The following is a 25602-nucleotide window of genomic DNA, read 5'->3' as shown; positions in this document are numbered from 1 at the left end:
TCTTTTTTCTGAAAACAAAATAATTATGTTAATGATCAATTTCTATTAACTGCTTTTTAGGGTTCTGTACCCAAAGGCTAAAAACGGGACCCTATTACTAAGACTTCGTTGTCTGTCCGTCTGTCTGTCTCCAGGCTGTATCCCAAAAACCGCTATAGCTAGACTTCTGAAATTTTCATAGATTGTGTATTTCTGTTGCCGCTACAACAACAAATACTAAAAACAAAATAAAATTAATCCAAAGTACAGCATCTGCTGTCAAACGGCTGTTGCGTTGCTGCCGCAAAAATCCCGCAAGTCTTACTTTATTGGGATAAGTGACCTCCAACACGGGGCCGTGGTACGGGCACCGGCGACAGCGCGGCGGCGCGCACCCCCGCCCCGGCCGCCGGCAGCCCACAGCCAGCTCACATAGGAGGAGCAGCAGGAATATGAGAAACTTTATCATCTGGACAGGAGAGTGGTACCGTTAGTTTAGTAGGAATTCAATGAATCGTCAATGCAAATATTATTTCATCTATGAAAATATAATATTTGCATTGACGATTCCCATTCGACACGGATTCGGAAACTTTACCGTGCGGTCATTGGTCAATGCCTAGCACGGCAAAGGGTTTATTGGATGTCGCTCGATGAAGTTTCCGAATCCAAAGCGAATTACGCATTGTGAAACAGGACCCTGATCCTCGTCATTTTAAAAATGAAAGTTTTTTGTACACCCCTTATAGAGGTGAGAACGATCAGCAACTATTTACTATAGTAATATGCAGTTTGGGCCGCGGCTTCTTTAGGATTTGATGCTATGTCTTGTTTTGTTTATATCTACCTCACACAAATAAATTTTTTCTTTCTGTAGTCAAAGTATTACCGTATAGCAATGTATCTATTGAGCTCGTTGCACGGCGAACACTGCGGGTCACTGCAGCGGCGTCGCTGACGGCAGCAGCCGCAGCACAGTTGCAGTACGCACACTGACAGAAACCCTAGTACCGCACATAACTTGCTGCCACATGGCATACCTGGACGTATTTCAATTAGTAAGGCTGACCCTATTAAGCTAAGTAAACATAAAACTCTGTGGTTAAAGTCCTGGCTGTGGGTGCATGAATAATGAAGGTTATTGGATTTATAGTGCGTCAAGAAAGTGAAGTTAAAAAGTGGCAACATCGTAGTGTCATCCCTTCCAAATCAATCTAGGAAAAAAGGGATAATATTACAATGTTGCCACTTTTTAATTTCATAACGTTTTTGACGCACTATAGGTAGGTAAGCATAAGTATAGCGACTTATTGAAAAGCTAGAGTTCCAAATCGAATACCTACAATTTGAGATTAAGGCAGCAATTTAAAAGCGTCATCACTGCAGTATCTTACGGCCGTTCCCAATATTTGATCTATCTCTGGTTTTGCCCTGCTAGAGATAGGAATAACTCACATTAGACATTAGAGACATACATTTTATGTCAATTGTGAGCTATTCCTATCTCTAGTAGGGCAAAACCAGAGATAGATCAAATATTGGGAACAGCCGTTAATGTGATTAATGGAGCCCTAAATTTTTCATATTATTTTTAACATAATGCTTCGTTTACACTCAGCCACAGCGGCTGCTCCTCGCACTGCCGCGGCAACATTGCCCTGAATACTTCTGCAGCAGTAACGACTCGAGTGAGTGTTTTATACACTCAGCCCTTTACAGTCTACATACTTGCCGCGTCGGGCAGCGGCAGCGGCATGCCGAGTGGCAGGCTGGCAGAGCGAGTGACTATTTACATTCTCGCGCTGCCCACTTACCTGCCCAATAGAGCAATTCAATATACACTCAGCCCTGTTGGACAGGGAAGTGGGGAGGGAAGTGGGCAGCGTGAAGCGCGAGCGCGAGTGAGTGTTTACAATTTACATTCAGCTCTTTCGCTCACTTGCCGCCAGCGTTTTAACATGTAGAATTTGTAGTAATAGGTAAGTACTTACGGTGTTCTATTTCTATGAATTTCCCTCGTCCACAATTTCCTTTTTCTACGACGACGGCGTCTTCTATTCGATCTGTTATTGATTTCTTTTTAAAATATGTATATAGTTATATATACTCAGCAGACATAATGCTGTCGCCGCAACAGTTTCGATATCCGCCATCGATGCGAGTCGTTACGTAAAAGAGTATGAGGGCTGAGTGTGACCACCCACTCGCCTCTATAATGCCGCAGAAGAATTTGAGGCAATATTTCCGACATCGACAGCGGCAGGAGCAGTGGCAAGGGCTGAGTGTAAACGTCCCATTATATCATAAGTATTATAATTAACGAAAATTCGTTTGCGTAAGCATCCGCATTGCATCAAAAATGTGTTACGTCTCACCTACTTCTGTCGCTTACACCTGGCGTCACCCTGCGTGCAGTCGACGTACGTGTGTCGCGTGCAGGCAGCGCACGACCGCAACGACAGCAGCAGAGACAGCACCAGCCAGAACAACTCTTGGACGAGGCTGGCCATGGTGGGGAAGTGGGGGAGTTCTGAAATTTGATGGAAATAGTACAGGCACCTATTAGCTATTAAATACTATAAACTGCTTTTCTACCATTCAGCTATACTAATTTCTGCAGAGTTTGTTTGTTTGTTTGAACGCGCTAATCTCAGGAACTACTGGTCCGATTTGAAAAATTCTTTAGATAGCCCATTTAACGAGGAAGGCTATAGGCTATATTTTATCACGCTAAGATTAATAAGAGCGAAGAAATAGAGGAAAATGTGGAAAAAACGGAGGGAAATTATTTGAAATTGCTTATTATCTTAAGAACTACTGGAGCAATTTTTATGTTATTTGGCAAACATAAAGAATAGACCACGTGAAGGGTCAAAGGCTATTAGGAAAAATGTATACGGTTGCGTGAAATTCCTAAATTACGCAAGCAAAGCCGCACAGAAGTCGGAACATCTATATAATATAATCTATTGGCGGCTCTCGACATAGGCGAACGCGTTGGCCAACGCGTCTGCAGACGCGTTGGCCCAATGTGTAGAACGGGTGTTCGCGCGTTGGCCAACGTCTAAATACCTACGGCCAACGCGCGAACGCCCGTTCTACACATTGGGCCAACGCGTCTGCAGACGCGTTGGCCAACGCGTTCGCCTATGTCGAGAGCCGCTATTAGATGAATGATTGGTCTCGCGCTCGCGCTAAGACTAGAATACTAGATACCTACCGTCGGAGTACTTGAAAAATGCGGCAACAAATAATACGCCTCATCGGGCGTAACCGCGCCAGTCGCGCCGCAAGCTTCGGGTGAGGTAGATGTGTCGATAATTTTCGAAATTTTAAGTTACGTCCGTAGCAAAATGCCAATTTGCGTAGTGAGACTATGCAATAATAACATGCTACAAGAAACAAGAAAGGTACAGGGCATCACATACCATCAGTAAATATTATATAAATCGTCATAAACACAGAAAAATAATATAAACCTGAAAATTCGGATCGGAGTACCGCTTGATGTTCAGTGTTGCCAATTACCATAAACTAAAAATTCCCAAATTTTTCTGAGATTGTGATTTTTATTTATTTATTTATTTTATCTTATTTTTTTATGTATACATAGTGGATGAGTGGATGAGCGCATTAAAATCTCTAGCTAGGGTAGCTGGTTCGAATCCCGCCAACGGAACAAAAAGTTTTCAAAGTTCCTGGATCATGAATGTGTATTAATAAATATGAATTATGAGTATCATATTATAATAAAAATCTTAAATACAGTTTATATTTTATGTAAGTACACAACACAGTAACAAATGAGAAAACAAATTTAACATTTGCTTTTTTAAGACTCATTCTTAACTTTCTTTAAACTTCCTACCATTGTTTTTGTATTGTTTTCTCATCAATATTGTACCCATTAAATTCGTCGACCTAAACAACGTTATTATTTTATCGCATTATTTTCGAATGGACTTTATTCCAATGGTAAAGTTTATCTGGTGATTGAAAAATCAGCACTTACTATACAATAATAATAAATTACAAGACCACAGCAACTAATTTTTCCCCATTGATTGGGCACCAGTCACGTATCTGGCAACCCGATTATCTACGCAAACAACAATATTTGTGCATTGTTTTACACACACTACAATATTGAGGTGCCGCATTCGGGAATCTGTGTTTTCTATACAGCGCGGTATTTAGTCGAGCGCGCGCGCGAGACCAATTTATCTAAGAATATAATAAAATTGTAGGAAAGTCAATTCTGTACGTTGAATATTTTGGTACCTACAATAAATAATACTTGGGATGTGATCTAGTATGCTAATGCGGACGAAGTCGCGGGCAACAGCTAGTTTAAAAATACTGTATAGTGAGTGTGGCAAAGCGCGCGTAGGTTACACGATCAATCTGTCATCAAGATTGACGTCAGATTGATGGTTATAAAAATTACATTTATATTTAAAAATTGATCAGTCCATCAATCTGTGGGTTTGACAATTAGTTTTCCGTCAATCTTTACCAGATGGATCAGATCGTGTAATCTACGTCTAATGTCTATCCTGGCAAGTGCGAGCTATAATTCCATACTGTTCATTGGAATTTCCAGTCAAAGTAAGATTTTGCACCGAGGTATACCTGATAAGTATACCGTGGTTCGGAAGGTGCTGAGAGAACTTCTGATTCTTTATAGATATAAGTTTGGGAGTTTCGGCGTTGTTTTAAGAACGGAAAGCATATGCTACTATGCAAATTACATTCATCATCATCATCATCACTACCATATTATACCATGCATCGTCCATGATTATGAGCCTATTACATAAAGTTAATATACCTAGCGGAATAGAGAAACAAAGGCCTGAGCAAGAGATATGTCACTATCAGTAACACTGCGTGGTAAAAAGAGACATGTGATAGGTACCATGACAGCAGCACTCTTTTTTTGACGTCCAATCGGCACGTCCCGCACGTTGATAATTTAATCTCATAGAATTCATGTTCAATCATGCTTGGCCTTGTGTAAGTGTATACGTACACATATTTTTCACACAGACGAAAACCAATTTTGGTTACGTTTGACAGCTCGAGATTGTTGCTCTATTCCGCTGGGTATATTAACTTTATGGCCTATTATGACCCTGTTATTTGTACTTTTCATAGTCTTTTAGATCGAAACTCGAGTTTGTCAAGCGACAATTAAAAAAAATCTATACTTACTTAATATTATAAACCTGAAGAGTATGTTTGCTTAAACGCGCTATATTATCACGCTAAGACTAATACGACCGAAGAAACTCAGGAAAATGTGGAAAAACGGGGGAAATATTAGACAGGGTTTATCTCACGAACTACTGGAGCAATTTTTATGGCAATATTTGGCACAGATATAGAGTAGACCACCACGTGAAGGGAGTACCTATAGCTATTTTTTATGGGAAAATGTACGGCGAAGCCGCGCGGGACATCTAGTTATATTATAAAGTAAGTATGTATTTATCAGTAATTATTGTTACTGCAATAAGTAAGTATATCTTAAATTTATGATATTGTTTTAAATAAGTAAATAAAGCAAACAATGCAAGGTACTAAATATATATTCTGTGACAATGCCCAATTTACATAACGCAAGAAAAACGATTAAAATTTTGCTCCTGGAATTCACATAATACCTACTTAAGTACATGTTTATTATGTGTTAAAATATATTTTATTTCCATAAAAACAATAGTTAGGTAATATTACTTGAGATACAAAATATTACCTACACTACATTAAACTTAATTCGTCATTCTTATCTCTTACGTTTCGTATACTTAATTTAGATTTTAAAGCACCACATTCATTTTTTATCCTACTAATATTATAAAGGCGAAAGTTTGTTTGGATGTATGGATGTATATCCATACTGGATGTACATCCAATCCACACATCGGTGTGGATGTATGGATGTTTGTTACTCTTTCACGCAAAAACTACTGAACGAACGAAACGAAATTTTAATGAAACTTTACAATAACATAGCTTATACATCAGAATAACACATAGGCTACAATTTAAACCGACTTTCAAAATGGGGGAGGTGTTATGTTCGTTTTCTTATATTCAACGATTACTCCGCCGTTTGTTAACCGATTTTCAAAATTTTTCTTTTGGTATATAGGGTACCTATCATCCCAATTTGGTATTATATTCACAAAAGTGGTGATCTGATGAAGGATCCATAAGTAATCGAGGGAACTCCTCAAAACTTATAGGGAAACATGTGGTGACTTCGGTTTCGTGAGAAGTATTCTAAGCATATGCTACCAACAAGTAAGATTTTGCACCGAGATATACCTGGTATACCGTGGTTCGGAAGGTGCTGAGAGAACTCCTGATTCTTTATAGATACAAGTTTGGGAGTTTCGGCGTTGTTTTAAGAACAGAAAGCATATGCTACAAATTACATTCATCATCATCATCATCATCATCACTACCATATTATACCATTTTATAGTCTTTTAGATCGAGACTCGAGTTTGTCAAGCGATAATTAAAAAAAATCTATACCTACCTAATATTATAAACCTGAAGAGTATGTTTGCTTGAACGCGTCAATCTCAGGATCTACAGGTCCGATTTAAAAACTTATCTCAGTGTTAGATAGATCATTTATCGAGTAAGGCTATAGGCTATATTATATTATCATGCTAAGACTAATACGGCCGAAGAAACTCAGGAAAATGTGGGAAAAACGGGGTAAATATTTTTATGGGAAAATGTACGGTTTCTGTTAAATTCCTAATTTACGCTGGCGAAGCCGCGCGGGTCATTTAGTTTATTATAAATGAACAGTGTTTCCTTTCACTTATTACAATAAATATTACTTATGTTAACTTCACGCTTACGCTACTCCATGTAGAGTTAGGTATATCTAATACCTATGTGTGACACACGTCTCACATGCTGGAATAGCCGCTTGAGGAACAAAGACCGTCTTAAATAGTTTATCCCATCAAAAACATCCTGTAAAAAAACCAAGTCTCGCAACTCAGTTTTTCTACCGTAAAAAGTTGTGAGATCCATGCAATACCAAGTCGGTTAATTTATTCAGTCCCTACTTAAGGGACGTTCTGTCTCAAGTTATTACGTAAGTTTCATATCAATATTAAAAATCTTTTACGTTTTAAATAAATAGATCGACTTGGACATCGCATCGCATGATAATAACTTACGTAATAACTTGAGACAGAAGGTCTTAGGGACCTTCTGTCTCCAAAAGTAGGGACTGAATAAATTAACCGACTTGGCATCACATGGCTCTCACAACTTTTTACGGTAGAAAAACTGAGTTGCGAGACTTGGTTTTTTACAGGATGTTTTTGATGGGATCTCACTTCTTTTTGTAGAGTCCTACTTTTTTCCTTTTTCGTACCTTTTACTTCCAAAATATTATGAATAACGATTTTTATAAGAAACAAATAAAACTAACAATTAATAATAATATGCTCATTATGTATACAGTATTACTATACTACTTGCCTTTCATGACTATCCAATATCCATACTAATATTATTATAAATGCGAAAGTGTGTTTGTTTGTTTGTTTGATTGTCCTTCCTTCACGGCCTAGCAAAGCAACCACTCGACTTGATTTTTGACGTAGACTTAGTTGAAAGGTTGAAGAGTAACAGCTACTTTGGGTCTTGAAAAAACGTCAGGATTCCAAAGGAGGAATATTCGTATTTTACGCGATTTTTTAATTCCACGCGAGCGAAGCCGCAGGCAAAAGCTAGTGCCTCATATACATATAAATAGATAATTACTCAATTATACGTACGGAAATATCGATGGTACCGGTACAATGGTTCATAAATTGCAATTAATGTAAGTTTATAATCTTACATGTATAATATAGGATCACATTACAAAGTTATTCACGATCACGAAGTTAGAGAAAGAAGAAGAAAAGACAGAAATTATGAAATGTTTAGGTTTTTCCTTGATTAAGACACTAGACACTGCTGCAAATCGTTTGGCGAAAAAAAAAATTACACCTTTGCAGTGGTATGGCGGCCATTGGGACCTGTCGGAAAAGTATGGCAAGGTGATTTTCGCGAATGGCTACTCGACGATGATTAGCTATGCAAAAATTAGCCTGGTACAAATGGTTCAATTTTTTTATTTAAATTAACGTATTCGCGTCGGTTACCTGTATGGCGGGCTGTAAGCCGCACCCGACAAGTATGACATTATACTTTACCGTCTACTTATTTTTTTTCGACTATCTGAAAATACAAGCATTTTTGTGGAACAAATCGTTCGACACTCGTTATTTCTCCGACGCGTTCGAGAAACGCCCACGCGTTTCGGTCGCCAGTGCGAGCGCTATGACCATCATTTTCCTTATTGCCTTTACGTAATAATTATAACCCTGTAGAACCGCCAGCCTGGTACAAATGACCAAGAATTTTGTGTCACCATCTCCAGGCCTATAAGCGACACAGGACACTACGATCGGCTGCAGCGAAGTGACGCGACAATTCGCGCGACCGGCGACCTACTGACGATTTGTGTCCCATTATAGTTCTTCTGTCGCGTATTGCGGCATGCCTAATAAGTAATAAGAATAACTAATAAGATTTCATATACGAAGGTCAAAGAATATTTGGCCGTGACGTGTCGGGTCGTCCCGCTGCAGCGTAATGTCGCCTTTAAGAGGATTCCACACCGCCATTTTTTCCATACAAACGTTGTCCCCTGTTTCCTCCCTGGATAATGCTAGTAGAGTTATAATTTTTTTCCTGAATATCTACGGCCACTAAAACAATGTCCCTATGTTTTCTTTTTCTTCATAATTTAATTATTAAATAAGATATGAACGTTCAAAAACCCAAAAAAATGGCCAGATTTTCCGCTGTGTTCAAACGTCCAGAAAACAGATTTGGCTAGATTATACAAAATAAGCAAAACATAGGAACACAGCTCAAGCCTTTTTTTAATATTTAATGAAAAAAGTACTTAAATCGGTTAAGTTTTGGAGAAGGAATCAGGGGACAACGAATCGTTGATTTTCTGGATTTTCTGCAGTTGTCTCTATCGCGTTCTGCGGTATAGGCTTGAGGTAAGGGAGACAGCTATAGATATTACACGTACTTTTTTTTCATTTCTCTAGCCGCTGTTGTATCCTCTTAAGGGGGCAAAGTATAGACTAGTCTACTTACGGTAATGTGTTAAGTCTGTTATTTCTTAGCTCTACACTTGCAGGGCGTTTCCCCGGCGCAGGCGAGCTGGCGGCCGCCCTGGCAGGCGCTCGCCACGGCCAGCAGGTATATCAGCACAAGCAGCAGTAGTGCAGTCGAGCGAGCCATCGTGACTGGAAATGTTGGGTTTTAAATAAAGGTAAGAAACAATCGAAGTTACCACAGCCTTCAAATTAGCTGTTAGATTCATAGTTGTTGGTGTGCAACATCACGTGAACGTTGACGAATTTCGTGGACGGTTATCGTCTAGTCAATTATCAATTTTAATTTATTACATTTAGGCATTATTTTAGAAGAGCATTATTTAAAACGCTCTATGATATTGATATAAAGTGTTATAAAATATGTGCGTCAAAATGACGTCATCAGTTGATGCACCCGAGCCACAATAGACATAACTACCAGTAGTTCGACTGCAAAGAAACGGACAGGTTTCAATATCTGTCAAATTCGTCGGGTTTCACAGTTCACTAGGACTATGAACGGAATGTGCCTCGCGCTGGCTGATATAATTTATTTTTAAATATTTAAAATAAAGATTTCAAAATTGGATTCTGTCAATTTTGATCGCATGTGCCAAAACACAAACAACAATACGACCAAAGAGGAACACGTCCAGCGAATATGTCATAGTTTTAAATTCGTAGGTAACAATTTAACAACCCTAGTGATGATTTTCGTCATAATACGTCAAATTTAAAAATTTTAACATCAGTTCTAACGGCCGTTTCCAATATTTGATCTATCTCTGGTTTTGCCCTACTAGAGATAGGAATAGCTCACATTAGACATTAGAGACATATATTTTATGTCAATTGTGAGCTATTCCTATCTCTAGTAGGGCAAAACCAGAGATAGATCAAATATTGGGAATGGCCGTAAGTCGGCATACTCTATAATTCTATCTACTCTGCCCGAGCCTCTTTGATGGGCTCAACTGACTAAAATTCTCAAAAGTGGCGTCATTCTCATCAGTAATTTTGATAGACTCACCAGTTGCTCCAATTTACTTGTTGCAGGGCGCGGGCGGTCGGCAGGCGACGTACGTCTTGCGGGTGCAGCCGGCGGCGGTGGCCAGCAGCGACAGCAGAAGCAGCAGCAAACGCCAAAACATCGCTCACGGGAGGTGTAACTGAATTAATGTAAATGTGCCTTGATGATTTGGCTGTAGCGATATCGATTTTTCTCAGCAATGACTATAAAGCTAAGAAATTAAAGTTCATTGTCAGTATTCATTATGTCTTTGTCCTTGAATTACCCATAGCATAACACGATTGGTTAACTTTTATAACACAGAATAATCAATCAAAAGTCTTTTGATTGATTATTGCCAACAGAGGAGAGTGATTTAAGCTTCCAAAAGTACATAGATTGGTTCAAGCACGGTTCAAGCATATACTTTAATTTGCCCATAGCTTATATAAAATGTATTTATTAATATTATGGTTTTTAAATTACGCGACAAAAATCATTTTGTCGCTTTCCATTCGCATTCGAGGCCGGGCCGGCCTCTCATAGAAAACAAGGAATCTAAAACATATTAAATCCAACACGGTTTTTTACTTTAACGCGGGGTCACCACGGGGTCACCTTAAGATTGGAATGCTTGATGAATTATTATCGGCAGACTGCATGCTTAATATAGTTGTTAGTGGAAGAGGGTGGCAAGGAATTTCTTATAAGTAAGTATATCTTAATTTTTTCTTGGCTAGTGTTTAAAAGGGACACAACTCACAAGGGCCATACTTAAGTCTGCCAACAAGGCGGTCGATAGTACCTATCCGCTAATGTTAATTATGGTGACAGGAACTGGCAAGCACCATTAGGTAGTTCTTACCTTATTCATATGTAACTCTGCATGGATATGGTATGGTAAGTAAGTATGTAAAATAAAACCACATGTTAATTTTTACTTTTTACATTTTGCGAACATCAAACTGAAAATTTTGATTTTTTGACGTCAAAACTCAAAATGTAACGTTTTGACAATGTTAGAAGAATTTCTTTATAAAAATAAACCAAAGAGAAAAAAGAAGTTTTTAATATTTTTAATAAGTACCTCCGTCCGTCGTTATTTGTCTTGAATCTAGATGCACTAGTTTAAGTTTAACCGGTTCTGCGAGTTGCGACTTGCGACCATAATAATGATCGTAGGCAAGTACCTACAGCTGATTACAACACGTAGGTACAAGAAGGTTAGGTAAGAAAGGGGTACTTACTTTCATAAAATCAAAACCTCTAGCCAGAAGTCACTCTCATAAAATATATTCTAAACCAATTTTTAAACACATGAATGCGTCGTACATTATACAATATACAAAAAATAAGTAGGTAGACCTAAATTGCATATTTGGACTTTTGAGTTTTGGAGTAACTTTTTCACGCCGTATCAAAATCATTTAAATACGGTGGGGTAAGACTAACATAGTTTATTTATAGAAATGAAAAATCGGTTCTTACACCGAAATTTCAATGACTAATCAGTAATTACACTAATTAATTAAGATTTCTTTACACTTTTACACAAGTATTTTGATTTTTACGCAAGTATACTAGAATCGGGTTTATTTAGGGATTTCTAAAGACCATACGAAATGCTAGTCTTGCGGCTTGCCCCAATAAACGGGGTAAGACTAACACAATTTATTTAGTTAGGTAAGACTAACAAAAAAACTCTAACCGGAGACCTCGTGTTTTGCGCCCTCAAAATATGTCAACTTAGAATTAACTATTAAGAGGAGTCCACACCGCCGTTTTTCCATACAAACGCTGTCCCCTGTTTCCTCCCTGGATAATGCCGGTAGAGTTATGATTTTTTTCCTGAATATCTATGGCCACTATTAGCATGTCCCTATGTTTTCTTTTTTTTCATAATTTTATTATTATCTAAAAAAGATAAGAACGTCCAAAAACCCAAAAAAATGGCAAGATTTTCCTCTGTGTTCAAACACCCAGAAAACAAATCTGGCTAAAATATACAAAAAAAATAAAACATAGGAACACAGCTCAAGCCTTGCTTTAATTCTTAATGAAAAAAGTACTTAAATCGGTTAAGTTTTGGAGAAGGAATCAGCGGACAACGAATCGAAGATTTTCTGTTCTTTTCTTAGAACTTTTGTCGTGTTGTCTTTATCGCGCTCTGCGGTGGGAGACTTGAGATTGGTGAGAGAGCAATACATTTTCAAATACCTATTTTCAATTTCTCTCGCCCCTGGTATCCTGGCATCCTCTTAAGTCATTTTCACCTTATGTACGATTAGTAGCGATTAGCGACATCCGTGTTTTGAGTCGAGAACTTTTTGAGTTTTTACCACTTTACCAGCGTGACAAACTAGAGAATGAAGCTGCGTACAACGAGTTACTACACTGAGATAGTCTTCCCCCTGACTGTCTTACCCCACCTTACCTTAAATATGTAATATTTTAATAATTTAATACGTCCGGACCTGCCGGCTGCCGTTCGCGAGCCGCGAGGTCACATAATAATAATTAATTATCGGTGTTTTTCATACATTATATTAAGTTTTAAGTATTTAAGCTGATACTAAAATCAGTCTTCTGTTATTATTCCACTGTAAGGTAACCTCTTGATTTTTCTGAAATAAATATATTTCTTCTTTTGTTTGTGCAGGTAAGTAAAGCTAACTTTAATGTGCGTAATTATTAAAATTAACTTTAAAATTTAAATTTGCGCTAATCGCTATCTTCTTCTCTTTCTCTTATTGTATTTACACATTTGAAAATGGATTTTCAAATGTGTTAGTCGCGCTAAAACTCGAAAACGGCTGAACGGATTGGTATAGTCTTAAAATATTCGTAGAAGTCCAGGGAAGGTTTGAAAGTGACACGAAGTTCACCGGGACAGCTAGTTGTTAAAAAAATATAAAAAATTACACAGACACATCTAGGGTACCTAAAAAGATAAATTTAAGGGGAATAAAACTAACAAAAATAATACTAGCCTATTAGATTCGAGTGGGGTCAGATTGCGTAGCTCGATTTTTATTCGGCGGTATCCGCTTTTCTGACATTTCACTAGATTTAGTTTAGTGAAATGACATATCACTAGATTTGTTTAGTAAGAAGACGTAAGAAACAAGAATATTCGGTATCTACCGCGATTTCGTGATATCCCTAGGGATTTCGGGATATCCCTGATATCTTCTTTTCCCTGCGACATATACAGCTACAGTGTGGACTGTGGATATTTTTATTAGTAAGGGGCTTAGGGTCATTTCACATATCGGCAGTTCGCTTTTTAGTAGTATGGTCGTCATCATAAAAAGTAAAAACCATCCATTTCTAAACATCCAACATCATTCAACTCTCGAACGAACTATCACCAGCAGTATTTTTACCTAAAAACCTATAAGAAGAGAGCGTATTCCCTCTTAGAAGGCCGCACCTGCAGCTCTTCTGATGTTGTGTGAGAGTGTCCATGGGCGACGGTAGTTGCTTTCCATCAGGTGACCCGTTTGCTCGTTTGCCCCTTATTTTATATTTTAAAAAATCTTTGCAGCCGTCATGCGATATCTCCTGGCTCTGCTGTCGGTGTCAATCGCTGGTGCGATGTACTACGAGACGCCTAACGACAGGTTTGACTACACCGCCATACCGCTGTCGGAGCTGCGGGACCATGTCGCCTGCATGCTGGACAAGGGACCCTGCTCGGCTATGGACGCCTCGCAGAGAAGTATTAAGGATAATATATATATTTTTTTTATGAAATAAGGGGGCAAACGAGCAAACGGGTCACCTGATGGAAAGCAACTTCGGTCGCCCATGGACACTCGCAGCATCAGAAGAGCTGCAGGAGCGATGCCGGCCTTTTAAGAGGGAATAGGGTAGTAGGGACAGGAAGGGAAGGGAATAGGGGAGGATAGAGAAGGGAATAGGGTAGGGGATTGGGCCTCCGGTAAACTTACTCTCTCGGCGAAACACAGCGCAAGCGCTGTTTCACGCCCGTTTTCTGTGAGAACGTGGTATTTCTCCGGTCGAGCCGGCCCATTCGTGCCGAAGCATGGCTCTTCCACTAATCGTGGCGCCGCACCGCATCGTGTGACATGGTCCTTACTCCTTACCCAATAAGATGGAAGACTGACACGAAGAACGAGAAATGAGAGGCTTTTTAGTTTTTACCCGTCGGCGGCGGTCAGACGCATTTTTGTCACAAAAGATACTACAATATAATTATTATACTAGTAATCTGTGCAAAAGATCCAATAAAAGTAGTTCCCATGTGAGAATTCAACCCACGATTTCCAAGTCGTGACTTATTATGAGCCAATCTCTACCTATACGGTATACCACCATAACAGAGTAGACTATTTAACATGGATGTGTTAGGTTATTTCCAACACCGAAGCCACAGATTAATATATGTAGCAAGCTAACCGAAGCTACTGAACCGAATTTTGGTAAGTATTTATCATTTGCGTCGCGTTCCGGTTAAGGACATAGGAAAGTTTTTATCTCGAAAACATACGCAGTTCTCACGCAATACTTCGAGTTTCGGCGCAAAGTAGTTTAGACACCATCTTTTAAGTTGTAGCCCATATCATCTAGTCTAGTACTTATCTCACCTCATACATATTCTTCTCCACAGAGGACGGTCCAGAAGCAATACGAACGGAATGCGCTAAATGCAGTCCAGACCTGAAGCTCACATTCCTGACCTTCCTGAACCGCGTGAAGGCAGAATTACCGGCAGAGTTCGAGGAATACCGCCAGAAGTACGACCCGGACGGTATACACATCGACCGCCTCATGGATGAGCTCAACAGACACGCGAGCGAATATACTAGAACATAGTGCCTTTTTATAGATATTTTAGAATTCTTGGGGAGTTTTCAAGAAGAATATAATATAAGGAACCAATTTAATGTTACATGTAAAGTTTAATATGGAATTCAGAGTGTCCCAACTCCCAATTTAGCAAATATTCTTAACTAGATGACGCCCGCAACTCCGTTGCGCCAAAACTCGATTATCACGCGGGCACCGTACATTTTTCCGGAACAAAAAGTATCCTATGTCCTTTCCCGGGACTCAAAGTATCTCCATGCCAAATTTCAGCAAAATCGGTTCCACCAACCCAACAAACCAACGAAACTTATCGAGGGAACACCGACAACATAAATCCCCTACTCAATACTAGATGGCATGAGGTGCGCAAGTACATACTCGAACCTTCTAGAAAAGTCCAACATTTGTTTACGTGTTTACCGGTTTATTTTGTTTACGTGTTTAGTTGTTTATGTTTATTGTGGTACATGCTCGAGCCTCCTAGAAAGTTCCCACACTTGTTTACGTGTATCTGGAACTTTCTGGAGTTCGTCTCGCCATATAAAAAGCCGCAGGTAGACGGCCCGGCAGTTCAGTTCGGTTCGAGCGATCATCAAGGCGATTTCAGAGTAACAACAAGTGATCAATAGTGAGTGAACCAGTAAAACCTTCAGCTCAACTGCCCACACAAGGAGATTAAGGCTCCTACGAAGAGATGTTCTGGAGCCATGTGCTACAAGTGCGGCGAGAGGGGCCATATTCAGCTCAACTGCCCGCAGAAGGAGACCCAGATGGCAAGAATGAAAAGGCTCGAGGAACAAATGGAGGAGCTGAAGAAGCAAGGGGCTTCGTCCCCTGCCCGGGATCGAATAAAAGCCAGGACTAAGGGGCGAGTACCGGTTTATTTTGTTTACGTGTTTAGTTGTTTATGTTTGTGATATATGCTCGAGCCTCCTAGAAAGTTCCCACACTTGTTTACTTGTTTACGTGTATCGGGAACTTTCTGGAGTTTGTCTCGCCATATAAAAAGCCGCAGGGAGACGGCCCGGCAGTTCAGTTCGGTTCGAGCGATCATCAAGGCGATTTCGGAGTGACAACAAGTGATCAATAGTGAGTGAACCAGTGAAACCTTCGACTTGGCTACGACCTAGGACAGTGATAGTGCTTAGTAATTGGACCTAGTGATTAGTGTTTTGGACTTAGTGCTAAGTGTTGTGACCTAGTGTGTGCTTGTGCGACCTGGACTTAGTGAATAAAGTCTTCAAGAGAGTCAGCAGGACTTTCTCTCCAAATCCTTGAACCCTAGCACGTAACACTATATTAAATATAATAGATAATAATATTACTTTTCACATAGTTATTCTGTTTTTAATAAAATATTATATTAGATCCCACTGAACTTCTCAAACCATAATATGATTAGTAATTACTTAGGTACTATTATTATAATTACTATGTTTTATAGTTTATAATGTTACAAAGTGAAACAAAAATTTATGATTTAACATACCTTTATTAAAAATAAACAATTTAACAACGCACTACCGCCATACAATCACACACAACAGACAGACAGACAGACAACGGGTGAACTAATACTCAACAAAAGATTACCCCTTCCATTATTCAGTTATTCATATTCTTTTTATATTTATTTTTAGGCAGATTTAATAATATTTACATGCGTGGAGACAAGAAACTAAAAAGCAAAAATGAATTGAAAACTATAATATTATTTAAAAAGTAAATTAAGATGGTGGTGTAACACCAAGGTACGATTTATCGTCAATAGAGTATATTTCGCAAAGGTAGGAACAGTGGGCGCCACTAGCAGATACAGTAAATAATCCGACCACAATCCGACATATTGTTGCACACGTCATAATATCAGAATATTGACAGAAACGTTGTCAGACATCGAACAAAACTTTATCGTTTTCTGTCTATGCTGGTGCTGGTGAAACATTGCAGTAATATTATATCCTATTCATGCTGAGACGCAACAGACGCTGCGTTTCTGAGACAGGAATTCAAAATTAAACTGTATTGAACATGAGACATGAGAAGATACAAATTTCAAGGCGCCGCGCTATGCAGCCTGGTGCAGCTCGAAGCTTGAACACATTGCAGTAAAACATGGAACTTTGGTGTGATACCTGATAAATGGTATAATACATGCATATTAGTATAAGGCTTGACCCACACGTACCACAACCACACCACGTCGCGCGCCATCGCGACAAAAGGTGATAAATGTGTGGTCATCTGTATCACACACGCATAGAGTAGGAGCCTGCGATGGCCAGACCTTTCTCAGTTTCGTAAAGCTGAAAGTTTACCTGTTTGCGGGCGCGATTACTTTAGAGTTTAGGAGGTATCCAGTTCTGAAGGTCTACCTGACCTTCCAGAAAGAGTAAAGCTCAATTTCATAGCTTATATACTTCCTGCTAAGAATATAAGCTATGAAATTGAGCTTTACTCTCGACCGAATCTCCATAATAATTTCTGGTCGTTCTTACCTCTATAAAGGCCATAAACAGGTAAACTTTCAACTTTACGAAACTGAGTCTGGCAATCGCAGGCTCTTGGTCCAGCAGTCGCTAATGACTGCAAATGTGGTACGTGTGAATAGTCCTAAGATTATTCGGTTTTTAGTCTCCATGCCAGTTAGTTAGGGGGATCAAATCTAAAGTAAAAAAAGCACCATTTCTTATGGTGGCATTTCTATATTTGTCAGTAAAACTGTGATTTCTATAACCATTACAAATAAGATGTTAGTGGGTCACTGAACATACATTTTAGGAACTAAGTTCTATCTTTTTTCTATAAGTTGCATCAAATATTTAATAGTACATAATTATTTGGTTAATCTTGTGTTTATTTTATGAAAACTAAACTTTTCCAATGATATCAGAAGAATAGCATACTGCATAATATACTTTTTGATGATGGCATATATTTTTGATAAAAGCAATACACTTTTGTGTAATGCACAAATAATTATAAAGTAAACATAAGTTTAAAATTAAATACACAAAATCCATTTATAAATGCACCAAAAGAAAATAAATTTTGGTCAACTATTAGCTAACTTAGGTACATAAAATAAACTTTCGGGCAGTAATATATATCCTAAAATCCTTTTCCTTTCCCTTTTCTGGACATAATAATATTAATATTTCATTCACTAACAGAATAGAAGTTTATAACCTCAATTAAATGCTTATTTGGTGCAGTGCATTCTTGACTCAGAAAAAATGAGCCAAAATTCTATTTAGCAATTTGTATTTTGGACTCACACTTCTTAATTATTGCTAATATAAAGTCTTTAACCTTTATGATGGTTATCCATCATAAAGATTAAAGACATATTTTAAATTCAATTTGTAACTTTATAGTTACAAATTGAATTTAAACAAACATAACAATATGTTTACTGCCAATAAAATCTAAAATTATGTCCAAAATACTTTTTCATTACATTATCATGGAACTTATTCTTCAACAATTTGCTCAAGACTAGTAACAGATTTGTTACAAATTGTTAATTAAGTTTTAAAAATATTGTTTATTATTATTATAAGTAATAGATTTTTGTTTATTTTAAATACTTCCAGCTTGCATCAAATTGTAAACCAAATGACTAGGAGTACAAAATACAAGCTTTTAATAGTTTTAAAAACGACACTTCTATTTTTTATCAATTGCTTATAATCACATGCACAATTTACTTAGTTGTTGATTCTTCTGTAACATATTTAAACATCATTGGTCTGACTAACTACAGCTGAAACTAAAACACTGACAGCACTGCACTAGTCCCGAGCAACACAAACACTGACACAGTCTATCCGATGTAGAACCCGCATCCAAACTTAAATTGCTGTTTGGCCTGGTTGGCCATGCCGGACAGAGCAAATGTGAATGGCAGCGGCTGAAGTTTCTTCTCCAACACCGCTCCGATTGTCCAGTTCGAGTCCACCATACCTGTAAAAGTGGTTTAATATGTAGGCAAAAAGACTGACAGAGGTTGTTTTAACAATAACTACATAAAAATCATATAAAGTTTTTTTTTTAACTTTGAGATTTTATTCCAACATTAAATACAGCTTAAATCTTGTTTGAATCCTATTAAATAAGTATTTTGCAAAAAGCAAAAATAACACTTTTTAAGGCCATTTTTTTAAAGTAACTACACAAAAAAAGTATAAATTTGAGTAGGCAATATAATAATAGCTTTAAAATACGGTAGGAACTGCCGCGGTTTTTAGCATCGGGTATGTTTGCAAATTAGCACACTGAGCCTGTAGCCAAGACTTTATTTATCGCGTCTTTATAGAATCGCCGATCAAAATCACATCTAAAAGTGTATATCTATTAAATGTGATACAATCTACAATAATAATAAAGCGGAAGAGTTTGTTTGTTTGAACGCGCTAATCTGGAACTACTGGTCCGATTTGAAAAATTCTTTCAGTGTTAGATAGCCCATTTATCGAGGAAGGCTATAGGCTATATTTTATCACGCTAAGACTAATAGGAGCGAAGAAATAAGAGGAAAATGTGGAAAAAACGGGGAAATTGTATATTATCTTAAGGACTACTGAAACATTTTTTATGTTATTTGGCACACATGAAGAATAGACTACGTGAAGGGACAGGCTATTTTTTGCGGAAAATGTACGGTTTCCGTGAAATTCCTAAATTACGCGGGCGAAGCCGCGCGGAACTGACCTCTGAATACTAGATCTGCCTTTGGTATTGTGACCTGGTAGCCTATAGTGCCTGTTGACTCCATGCCTCTGAAGGAAGTCTCCATTTCAGCTACCACCTGAAATATACAATTAAGTCAAAATATACCTTACTTTCTAAATTAGGTATATTATAGGGTTAGGTATATTTTATTATAATACCTTTATTAATCTTAGCTATGTGTAGATCAGGGGTTCCCAAACTTATTTTGTCTACTGCCCACATAATCACCCCCCAAGCCTACAACGTCTAATCAATGCCCCCATTTTTTTCTGGATCCCACATTTAGACAGGGCGCCCACAAACGTTATCACCCACCTTGGGAAAGGCTGGTTTAGATGGACTATTATTATCTATTTACTGTTAAGTCAACAGTGACAACTAAAACAATTTATTGTTTTGAAACCTTCTGGTCCTAATAAAAACTGCAGTGTTTTATTACATATTTAATACCAGATTATTGAATGAGGTCATTCAATTTATTAATAAAAGGAGATAACATTAGCAGTAACACACCTGCAATTGTTCACTGGCTTGTTTGAAGTAGCAAATGTGGAAGCTGGCCGGACTCACTGTGGCCGATACCTCAGAATCTGAAACAGTAGTACAATTTAGATTTAATTAGATACAATCCTGGATGACATATTAAAACCCTATTATGTTGTGAGATGTAAGATACATGGTTTCATTGCGAAATAGCAAAGATAATACTCAACACACCAAATAATCCTGTCCACATGTCACTTGTCGGCCTGTCCACATGTCCACATTACGACGTCATCAACGTGGAACGGTGCGGTAACGTGGCACGGTATGTTGTCGTGACGTGAAAATTTACGTCAACGTAACGTGAAAATGCAAGTCACGGTGTAGCAACATTTAACGTATTTTTTTTCTTTATATCTCTATCTCGGTCTTCTTAACAATAGCAGAAGCAGAATACGCATTATGCGGTCCATATGTAGATAAGTAGTGAAGAATGTAGCTGTTTTACGAGGCATGGTGATATACAATGTTCCTAAATCGTGACATGCATTTTTACGTTCATACGTGGGAGAGCCATGCTTCGGCACGAATGGGCCGGCTCGACCGAAGAAATACCACGTTCTCACAGAAAACCAGCGTGAAACCAGCGCTTGCGCTGTGTTTCGCAGAGTGAGTTTACCGGAGGCCCCATTCCCTTTCCTATCCTCCCCTATTCCCTTCCCTTCCTATCCCTACCCTCCCTTATATTCCCTCTTAAAAGGCCAGCAACGCACCTGCAGCTCTTCTGATGCTGCGAGTGTCCATGGGCGACGGAAGTTGCTTTCCATCAGGTGACCCGTTTGCTCGTTTGCCCCCTTATTTCATTAAAAAAAAACGTTACGTTGACGTACATTTTCACGTCACGACAACGTTCCGTTCCACGTTGACGACGTCGCAACGTGGATATGTGGACAGGCCCTGTGCCGATGGCATGGCATTGATGGTACAATTGCACACTATAATTTAGCAGTAACACTCACCGTCCATGGTGTACCTGGCCGCACCCGACGCGACCGCTATCTCGCCTCCCGGCACGCGCGGGCTCGCCTGATATACAAGCTCCGCGCCTAGCGCCAATCGTCGTGTCACCGACTGAAAACACATATAGCATGCTTACAGTCTATTGCATTTAGATATCCTTATAGAACCTAAAAGGACATAGGATAGTTTTTGTCTCGAAATAATTGAATATATTATATTATATGAGTTGCGAGGGTCCTCTAGTTAGATATTATACTATCATAATGATAATTTTACCAATTGGAGTAAAGAAACCAATCAATTAGGACTCAGGAGAAACCTAGTAAAAGAATAAATCATTCAAAATATCTTTAAGGAGGTGTCTTTGCTCAATGTTCACTCCACTGTTTTAGCACAAACAAATCTTTTACAAGAATTGCTCGTATAAAGATATAAGATTAATAAATTACAAATATAATTAAGGATTTTGTGAAAATTTCAAGTCCCCAGTTATTGATATTATTGATTACAAGGAAAAAAAGACCAAAAAAAACAAGTTTATTGTATGGGAGCCCCCCTTAAATATTAATTTAATTTTGGTTTTAGTATTTGATGTTATAGCGCCAACAGATATATATACACATTCTGTAAAGATTTCAGAAGTCTAGCTATAGCGGTTCCTGAGATACAGCCTGGAGACAGACAGACATCGAAGTCTTAGTAATAGGGTCCCGTTTTTACCCTTTGGGTACGGAACCCTAAAAATATATTTTTCATGTGCTTAAATTACCTGTAAGTATTGTCCGACTAATACAGATGACTTTTCACTGAAGTCGGGCTTGGCATAAGCCATGGCTATCGTGTAGTCGGAGCCCTTATACTCCACCGTGCCCTGTGTGGCTGTCAGCTTACATTCTTGGATCTGAAAATCGAAAAATAAAAGTTAGCATTTTTTTCTGTTAACTTTTAACACTTAAACAATAAAATCAAATTGGTATGGTGATTTCTGGGAAAGGATATAAGACAGATATTATAATGCCAGAAAACTTTATGGTGCAATATAAGAACTTCATTAAAAACATACAAGATACGCGCCAAACACATAACTAGGGATTGCAATCCGGAAAACCGGATCCGGAGACCGGATCCAGTGTTGGCGATTTGTGGCAATAGTTAATAGAATCAGGCGTTACTTTGCGGAAATCCAAGGCTTAAAATTTTGTATATTAATATTTTTAGCAAAATTCCGCGAAATAAACACCAACCTGTAAGTAAATGAGTGAGTGTATGCCGTGATTCGCATGCCTATGCGTACACTCACTCATGTACTTACAAGTTGAGGTTTATTTCGTGGAATATTGCTAAAAATAATAATATACTTACTTTAATTTGTGGCAAACTGATATGGTTTTTTTTAAATATATTTATTCTTTTCAAAAACTAATACATTTTAAACCTCGCCAAACCAAAGTTTATCGGCGATATACATGGTTGTTGCATGAATAACTTACGTTAAATGCGTTACCCCTGGATAAGCTTTTTCTCACTTTTTTAGGGTTCTGTAGTGAACAATGAACCGTTATAGTTTCGGTCTGTCTATCCGTCTGTCTGTCTGTCCGCGGTTTTGCTCAGGCTATATTTAGGATCTACAAAGCTGTAAATTGGCATGAATATATTTATTAATGATTCCAACAAAAGGGTATATAAAATCTTAAAAATATATATATTTTTTTATGGTACCTCCCATACACATGAAGAGGGGATGATTTTTTTTTCGCGTCCACCTAAAAAATATTACGAGTATTCTCAGATAATTTTCCGATTTAGGGATCCACTTGTGCAATATGCAGTTTTAAAGTGGAAAAAATCGTTAGAGTCCAGTGTCCCGTCCCCCTCCCCCCCTTCTACCAGCGAAACGGTTGCTTCTATAAATGTGAAAAATCACGGGAGTAGGAAATGTCCTGAATTTAAAAGGAAAATTATCACGGCTAAGAAGACTTCAAAGTTATTGAGTAATAGTCGATCAACTAAAAAATGTATTCGACAAAGTATAAAGGAACTTTTCGTTCAAATTTCTTTGAGCGTGACTGAGATGATGTTGTTAGTAGTGTAAAATACATCATAAATTTTTGTATATTCATTGACTATACAAAAATTATCAAAAACTAGCCGTACTACGGAACCGCAGCAGCTCTATTAGAAGTTATTTGCTCAGTGACGCTTTTAAATGATGAGCAACAAATGGATGTATATTGTTAAATATCAACTCGCCATTGACTACAGCTACGTATGGTGGTCGGGAGGGTGCAATTAACCTGCTCATTCTTCTAGGCTAGGCCGACTATGTTGCGATAATGCCGTAATGTGCTTGAGCAACCATACACACACATTTAAAATATTATTCCATGCTCTACAGTTTTTAAAGAGTGGTTATCTCGCTTTGAAAATATTGCATTAATCAGCTACGAGTGATGCATATATGCCATGTTTTTGAATTATAATGCAAAAATAGGATGATTTTCGGTTTTTAGTTCAATTTCATCAATACAACCGGATCAGGCCAGATTGACGGTAATCCGGTCAAATCCAGTCCGGATTGAAAATGACGCCGGATTGCAATCCCTACACATAATCCTCCTGGCAGTCGGGTAAAAAGCAGTTGTGGGCAATAAACTTTATTTTTCAATACAAAAACAGATAATATGTAGTATGTGTACATATGAAGAAAACAATTTTTTGACATTGCACACATGTGTTAACTTACTTGAGCAGCAGCCTTCAGTCTCACATCGGGTGTCAGCTGATGAACAAAGTTACAGTTTACATTCCCCGATGGATCCACCTCACCCAGCATCACAGGAAATGCCTCCGTGGGCGATATCTGTTTTGTGCCTATGTATGTTCCTCCTAGTTTGTATCCACTCTGCATTGAACTCATTGTTAATGTGTGGGACATCTGAAATGAGATATTGTTATTCAAGGGCGTCTCCAGCCGATGGCGCAGGGGGAGCAAGTTGACTTTACCTACTACAGTCTACAATTCATACTTTACTCACTCTCTATAAATGAGAAAAGTAGGTATGAATTGTAGGTAAAGTCGACAGCACTTGAAGCTTTTCACTTGTACTACGAGCCTTACATCTATTACCAGATTTTAATATTATAGTGGTCGTTGTTTGCATTATATTTGGCAACTTTTTAGTCTCAAGGGGGGGGCAGCTGCCCCTCCCTGCCCCCCCTTGGCGACGCCCTTGTTGTTATTAGTAACTACAAATGTTGAGTATCGGGATTATTATTTAGTCAAAATAAGTTAAAGAACCTTATTAGTCATCAGTGGTTTTATGTTACGTGTGTACAATGTACGTGCAAAATACTTAGCACTAGTGATTATTGTATTGATGAAACATGTAACATATATTGTGTTGTGCCATTAACACATCTTAAAAAAATATACTGTTAATAAAACAAATTTATCAACACATAGGTACTTCTTTTGGCCACTTTTTAGCTGTTTTATTCTCTACAATTATACAAATATACTTGTAAACTATTTACCTGGAAATGATTGGAGATACCTTTGTTTACTATAAGCTTGCCTCCTTCAAAATTAACTGGCATCACCTCTGTAAATAACAATTAAACTTGTGAAGTATAATATGGTACTGACACCCGCAACTCCGTTGCACAAAAATTTGTTAATCGCACCATACATTTTATCGGCATAAAAAGTTCTTTCCCAAGACATCCATGCCAAATTTCAGCAAAACCGATTCAGTGATGAAGAGGTAACAGACACACTTTCTCACTTATAATATTAGTATGGAAGTATGGATATTCTACTCGTTTATAAAATAGGTATGTATCACTAGTTATACTACATGTTTAAAAAACATGTTCAATGTTTTTAATTACATTTTTTGATGTAAATAGGTCTCGATTTAAATGTTATTTCAGCTATATTACATCACAAGATAACCAAACTTATGAAACTTTAGATTTTTGTTTGTTTCTGAATGAATTTATACTGTTAACAGTTTCAAGTTTTAAGAAGTGTTTTCTGTGTATATTTTACAATAGTCTGCATGGAATTTAGGTATATAGATATTACCTTTGGTCTTTTTGTGCAATTCATCGATAGTACCAGGGTTTTCACGTTTATTAGCATCTTCTACGTTTGGTGCGTCTACACTCGTCAAACCTGAGTTATAAACACGGAACCTGCTTCCTACACCTCCCATTGTAATTTATTAACACAATTAACCTATTTATTTCAAAATCAAGGGGCTCGTGACCATGTGCCGAAATATTTCGGCAAGATATTGAACGACGATCCTGGTGGAAAAAAGAAAATCGATCTGATTT

The 25602-nt window shown here is 38.0% G+C and overlaps 2 protein-coding genes across 2 annotated transcripts; both read right to left on the bottom strand.

Moving 5' to 3' along the window:
• Positions 1-304: 304 nt before the first annotated feature.
• On the bottom strand, positions 305-22518 carry LOC121736475. The gene is made up of 5 exons (XM_042127695.1): positions 22506-22518; positions 2359-2509; positions 1971-2042; positions 869-1019; positions 305-448 (listed from the first exon to the last, which is right to left on the bottom strand). The coding sequence occupies exons 2-4, from the start codon at positions 2487-2489 to the stop codon at positions 917-919; spliced, it is 306 nt and encodes a 101-aa protein (XP_041983629.1). The 5' UTR covers positions 2490-2509; positions 22506-22518; the 3' UTR covers positions 305-448; positions 869-916.
• LOC121736473 (mitochondrial import receptor subunit TOM40 homolog 1-like) lies at positions 17710-25602 on the bottom strand. The gene is made up of 8 exons (XM_042127692.1): positions 25349-25602; positions 24796-24863; positions 24005-24196; positions 22031-22162; positions 21261-21372; positions 20272-20348; positions 19738-19834; positions 17710-18990 (listed from the first exon to the last, which is right to left on the bottom strand). The coding sequence occupies exons 1-8, from the start codon at positions 25476-25478 to the stop codon at positions 18851-18853; spliced, it is 948 nt and encodes a 315-aa protein (XP_041983626.1). The 5' UTR covers positions 25479-25602; the 3' UTR covers positions 17710-18850.

The sequence above is a fragment of the Aricia agestis genome, chromosome 19 (genome assembly GCF_905147365.1).
Source record: "Aricia agestis chromosome 19, ilAriAges1.1, whole genome shotgun sequence".
NCBI classification, from domain to species: Eukaryota; Metazoa; Arthropoda; class Insecta; order Lepidoptera; family Lycaenidae; genus Aricia; species Aricia agestis.
Note: the sequence above shows the minus strand (reverse complement) of the source record. Positions and strands in the feature narration are given on the sequence as shown.

Coding starts and splice junctions, on each gene's coding strand:
- LOC121736475 (XM_042127695.1), bottom strand. CDS start 2,489: ATGGCCAGCCTCGTCCAAGAGTTGTTCTGGCTGGTGCTGTCTCTGCTG. Junction 2,043..2,358: donor GCCAGGTGTAAGCGACAGAA/GTAGGTGAGACG, acceptor AATCAATAACAG/ATCGAATAGAAGACGCCGTC. Junction 1,020..1,970: donor ATTCATAGAAATAGAACACC/GTAAGTACTTAC, acceptor AAATACGTCCAG/GTATGCCATGTGGCAGCAAG.
- LOC121736473 (XM_042127692.1), bottom strand. CDS start 25,478: ATGGGAGGTGTAGGAAGCAGGTTCCGTGTTTATAACTCAGGTTTGACG. Junction 24,864..25,348: donor ATTGCACAAAAAGACCAAAG/GTAATATCTATA, acceptor TGTTATTTACAG/AGGTGATGCCAGTTAATTTT. Junction 20,349..21,260: donor GGCCAGGTACACCATGGACG/GTGAGTGTTACT, acceptor CTACTGTTTCAG/ATTCTGAGGTATCGGCCACA.